A 5,263-nucleotide genomic window follows, 5' to 3' on the forward strand; every position below is an offset into this window, starting at 1 on the left:
GATGGCATTAGCTGACTGTCACCCTTCAAGATGAGCCTTGGTCACATCCACAGTGTTGTCCCCCACACGTGCTTTGCCGTGGCCAGCTCTGCCAGCCTGGGAAGGAGAAAGGCTGCCGCAGGGAGCGGGTGGCTGCCGTTCGGGGTGTGCTGGTTCCCTCTTGCGGTCTGTGGGTGCCAGAACCGCGGTGCTGTGGGGTTGCAGGAGCCTTTTCAGCACGAGTCACTGCTGATCGACCGGAAGGAGCACAAGCTGACCAAGGCAGAGAAAAAAGCAGCCAAGAAGAGCTATGAGGAGGAAAAGCGAGCATCCGTCCCCTACACCCGGCCGTCCTACGCACAGTATTACCCAGCCAGTGACCAGAGTCTGACAAGCATCCCTGCCTTTAGCCAGAGGAACTGGTGAGCACCTGCCCCTTCCCTTCTCCCCAGGCTGTAGACATGAAATGAGCAGGCAGAGGATGCTTATCCCTGTGGGGCGGGTGCTGCACTCTCCTCCCTCCTCTCTCACTAGGCGACCAGCCCTCAAGGGTGAGGACAAACCGGTGGCAAGCGTCCGCCCAGTTCAGTCCACCCCCATTCCAATGATGCCCCGGCACGTCCCCATGGGCAGTGCAGGATCAACCTCAACTTCCAACCCTGCTGTCAACTTTCCCATCAACTATCTACAGCGAGCTGGTGTCTTTGTGCAGAAGATTGTTACCACCACGGGTGAGTTGCTGCTGCTCACAGTGGGTTGGGTTGTGATGCCCATGGTAAATTGAGGATGCCCATGGTGAACTGAGGATCAGGGTGAGTTGTTGATGCCCACATGGGCTGTGGGCAGATGGGCATCAGAGCCAAAGATACTATCTCTCTGCATTTGAGTGGTTCCCCTGTGCCTGGAGGACTTTCCCTGCAGGTATGCAAGAGTCATGGACCTGGCGGATTGCTGGGAGTGAACTTTCCCTGATAGGACCTGCAGTACTGTCACTGGTGATCCTGGAGATGCTGTGCCAGGACAGCTTGGCTTTTGCTTCCTTGGTAGCCTTCCTTGGCAGCCTCTGCTGCCTTCCTGTGCTGTGTAGAAATAAATCCAGGGCTTGCTTATAGCACAGCACATAGGAGAGATAACTGCACTGCAAAAAAAGGGGTTGGTGGTGCACCTGCTCTCTCCTGGCTGTGGCTGGTGGGTAGATTAACAGGCACTATTCTGTTTCTTTCCCCACTGCCAGATATTGTGATTCCGGGTACAAACACATCCACTGATGTACAGGCAAGAATCAGTGCTGGCGAGAGCATCCACATCATCCGAGGGACAAAAGGTAATTCTGTCCTGCTAAGATTTGTGGATAGGGTCCTAGCCAGTGCTAATTAGGAAAGAAAATTATGTAAAGCCATGAATCAGTCCTTTGAGAAAAAAGAAACAAGAAGGAGACGAGGTCTAAAGTTTGCAGTGACTCTGTTGCTACCCATGCTCTGGGTGTGCTGATGCTGCAGGGCTGTTGCAGCTGTGGCTGCTCCTGTCCCTGAGAGGAGCTGTTGAACTTCGTGGCTCAGTTCTTCCTTCTCACAATACTCACTGCAAGTCCTGAGGCAGCCAAACATTCCCTGGTTCTCCCAGAGCAAACTGTTCCAAATGTGAAGTTCCACATTTCCCACTGGCAGCACACTGGGAGGGGGTGATCTCCGGTCCAGGAAAGCTGAAAGGGTGAAAATGAAGGGTGAAGAAGGGGGTAGAAGCTCCACACTAATCTCCCTACAGGATCTGGGCTGGGCCTGTGTAGCGCTGCTGTATTGTTCTTGCCCAAGGAACCTTGCAGGCTCACAGATTCAGGTCCTGAGCTGAGACTGGAATAGTAATGAAGTTGTTGAATAAAGTTGTCCTGCTTGTGTTCCAGGGACGTATATCCGGACCAGTGACGGTCGGATTTTTGCCATACGGACCACTGGGAAGCCAAAGGGCAATGAAGACCGTCGGACAGCTGCCTCAGGTAGGGGCCCGTGGGTGCTGTGTGGGGCTTGCACATGTGCTTTCCTACTGGAGGGTATGCGGCAGTATTCCCTGGTGTATTCCATCGTGTCTGTGTTTAGAGCTGACCCCGCCATCTCCCCGAGATATTCCCACCTTCCTTTCCACTGTTGCCTCTTGGCCCACAGGTTTTTCTCTGAGGTCATCTTTCTCACCTGCCCCATCTCCTTGTTTGCAGGCTCCCAGAGCTCTTCCCTGGAGTCCACAAGCAATGGCAGACACAGTGCCTCATCCCCGCAGCTCCCCAGCGCCGAGGAGCTCACTCGGCCCATCTCCCCCGACAGCCCCGAGATCATCAGTGAGCTGCAGCAGTACGCGGAGGCGGCGGCCGCGCGCGAGTCCCGCCACAGCTCTCCCAGCACCAACGCGGCGCAGGGCCACGCCGCCCGCACGGACAACGCGCCCGGCGCCACCGCCCAAGGAGCCGAGCAGCGCGTGGGGGTTCACTGCATGGCTCCCTCCGTGTCCTCGGCCCTGCCAGCCACCAGCCAGCACGGCAATGCCCACCCGGTGTTGGACTTACGGGGCAACAAGCGCAAGTCAACGTCGCCGTCGGCTCCGGAGGAGCAATCCCGGAGGCAGCAGAAGAAGCGCCAGTTGCCATCGTCCGTGCAGCCGTACGAACACGGGTACCCCGTCTCTGGTGGGTTCACCATGCCTCCTGTCTCTTTAAACCACAACCTAACCCATCCATTTGCCTCCCAGCCAGGAAACTCCTTGTACATGGGCACTGGCTCCTCTTATTACCAGCTGCCCAATTTACTCCCAGACCCTCATCTGGTGTTCCCTGTGACTACTGACCCTCTGCTGACAGCCGGCACCGCCAGCTCTTCTGCTGCTACCTCAGCCACCGCCAGCGTCCCCTCATTCATGCTAAACCCTTCTCTGACAGGGGTGCTGCCCAATTACTCGCTTCCCTTCACGCAGTCACTCCTGCCCGAGCCCAGGATGTTCGCTCCTTTCCCAGCCCCCGTCTTGCCTAGCAGCCTTCCCAGGAGCATGGCATCTGCCTACCCTGGCTACATGTCCCCTCACTCGGGCTACCCGGCTGGGGGTCTCCTTCGGTCCCAGGTGCCTCAGTTTGAACCCCAGGAGGTCCCAGAGGTGGGATGCAGCTCTAATGATGAGGACAAAGACGACGATGTCATAGAGATCACAGGGAAATAAAAAGGCCCAGCTCCTGCTCGGTCTCAGCTCTGCCAGGAGGCAAAAGTTGCAGGACCTTTTTGGGAGTCAGGATTTTCCCTCTGGGCCACGGCAGTGGGTGGAGAGGATGCAAAGGGTGTGGCGTGGGGGTGGTTTTGTTCTTTTCGTTTTGTTTTGTTGTTTTTTAGCTGTCAAGGATAAGAATTGTATTAGGGGCTGGGAGATGGGAGAGGGATAGAGTGGACCTGTGAGAGCCGGGGGAGCAAGAGCCAGGGGAGGAGGGAAGCAGCAATGCAAACTGTAGGAGTGCCTCCCCCCATGCTCTGTCTTGTCTGTCTCTGTTCTCTGTCTTGTCTGGCCGTGGAGGCTTGGTGTTGTGAGTCACTGCCCTTCTCAGGCCTGGAGGCGCGGGCTTGACCGCTGGCAGGGCCAAGCTCCTCTCACATGAACTGCCTTATCTGTGAACTTCTCCCACTGCGAGAAGGGTGGGCCAGGGGTGACTCCACCAGAGCTTGGGGACAAAGTGTTTTTAATGGGGAGGGAATGGGGAGGCTTCTACATTGTGTATGTTGGGGCAGGGAGGGAGGGGATTGATGTCAAAAAAAAGAAGAAAGAAAAAAAAAAAAAGATAAAAAAAAGAAAATACCCCACAATTTGTCACCCTCTTCAAATTCACATGAGACTAGTGTGAGGGCTCTAGGCAGGCTCCTGTGCCAGGGCTCTGGTGGGGGGCTCCCCCAGGCCCTTCTGGAGGGTCCCGTCCAAGGTAGGTTGGCCCTGTGGGTCTGATGCCACCTCTGTGTGCCAGGCCAGATGCGTGGAGCAGTGTCTTGGCCATCAGAGGGGAATTCTGGTGACTTCCCTGTCTCCTGCCAGGCTGTGTGAAGGCCACGTCTCACCCTGCTGTGGCCCACCAGATCCAGGGGTGGGTGGGCTCGCTGCTGCTTCTGAACAGCACCAGGCAGTGGAGAAGTTTGGGAGGGGACACTGGACCAGTGCCAGTTGCTGTTGAATCTGTGACTGGAGGGACTTCCCCCTGCACAGAATCTCTACATTAATTTATTTCATGAAGGCATAATATTTATTGTCTGGGGGAGTCTTTCTTTCTACTTTTAAATTAATTTCCATATTAAAAAAAATAAAAAGCTGGCCTCCATCGTGAAGTGGTCGCTTGTTGGGTTGTCTGTTTGGGGAGAAGCAGACGGTTTACCAAAGCCTAGCCTAGAAGCAGGGCCAACTGTGGAGGTGGCCTGTGGCTGACCTGGGTGGCACCGATTGGATGTGCCCTATCAGGGCATTCTGCCAGAGCAGGAGCTGCTCTGAGTGCTGAGCAGCTGGAGGGAGGATGGAATCCTTTTGTCATGGGGCAGGTGGAGGAGCACATGTGGAAGCCTCCTGTGCTCATTCCCAGTGAGAAGAAGGAGAGCTGTGAGGTGTGTGGAGCTGGGAAAGCAGAGCTCTTGCTGGGGAAGTGCCTTTCCCCACACAGGGAGCGGCCCCCCCCTGCTCGGCCCCACAAGTGCAGAGCCTGGTCCTGGCCCTGCCAGTGAGCACCCTGGCAGCTCCTCAGGGCCAGGGCTCCTAGGGAGAGGCTGGGATACCCAGGTGCAGCTGGACTTGGAGCATGTGACTGCGTGTGTGAACGCACTAGGATGGACACTTGAAACCCAGGAACCTCCGTGTCACATTTGGGTGTCACCATGCAGGAGCTGTGCTTGCCTGCGTTGGATGTCCCTGAAGCTGGTGGTAGGCTGTAGGGGACCCCTAGGCCATGGAAGCTGCAGTCACTGGTGTTTGCTGGGACCAACTAGATGTAGGAAAGGGTAGGATGTCCTGACATCCTCCACCAAAGGGGTGCTGGAAGATGGGGACCTCCCTTCCTGAGAGAGAGAGGGGTGTGTGTGCACGCGTGTGTTACGGAAACATAATAAAAAATGTTACGGGGCTTTCCTAGTGTCTTTCTCTGTTTAATGGACATTGTCTGTCAAACATAACCACACCATTCATAGAAGCCTTAGATCAACAGTTTAGCTATGCAAATTATTTTAATTATTTTTTTAAAAAAAACAAACATTAAAATAGTGCTTTCTTCTTTAACATATCCTAG

General features: G+C 55.3%; 1 protein-coding gene across 4 annotated transcripts in view; it reads left to right on the plus strand.

Moving 5' to 3' along the window:
* The window catches only part of RAD54L2 (RAD54 like 2), a 68,294-nt gene that overhangs the window by 60,262 nt on the left and 2,769 nt on the right, over window positions 1-5,263 (plus strand). For 3 of the 4 annotated variants that reach the window (XM_032121376.1, XM_032121378.1, XM_032121379.1), the window contains 5 exons: window positions 205-401; window positions 514-710; window positions 1,214-1,303; window positions 1,880-1,972; window positions 2,189-5,102. In XM_032121376.1, the coding sequence (XP_031977267.1) occupies window positions 205-401; window positions 514-710; window positions 1,214-1,303; window positions 1,880-1,972; window positions 2,189-3,177 (1,566 nt within the window). In that variant the 3' untranslated portion in view covers window positions 3,178-5,102. Of the gene's footprint in view, window positions 1-204; window positions 402-513; window positions 711-1,213; window positions 1,304-1,879; window positions 1,973-2,188; window positions 5,103-5,263 lie in introns of those variants that run through there. The other variant, XM_032121380.1, reaches the window with a different exon arrangement.

Source organism: Corvus moneduloides, chromosome 11, assembly GCF_009650955.1.
Source record: "Corvus moneduloides isolate bCorMon1 chromosome 11, bCorMon1.pri, whole genome shotgun sequence".
Classification (NCBI taxonomy): Eukaryota; Metazoa; Chordata; class Aves; order Passeriformes; family Corvidae; genus Corvus; species Corvus moneduloides.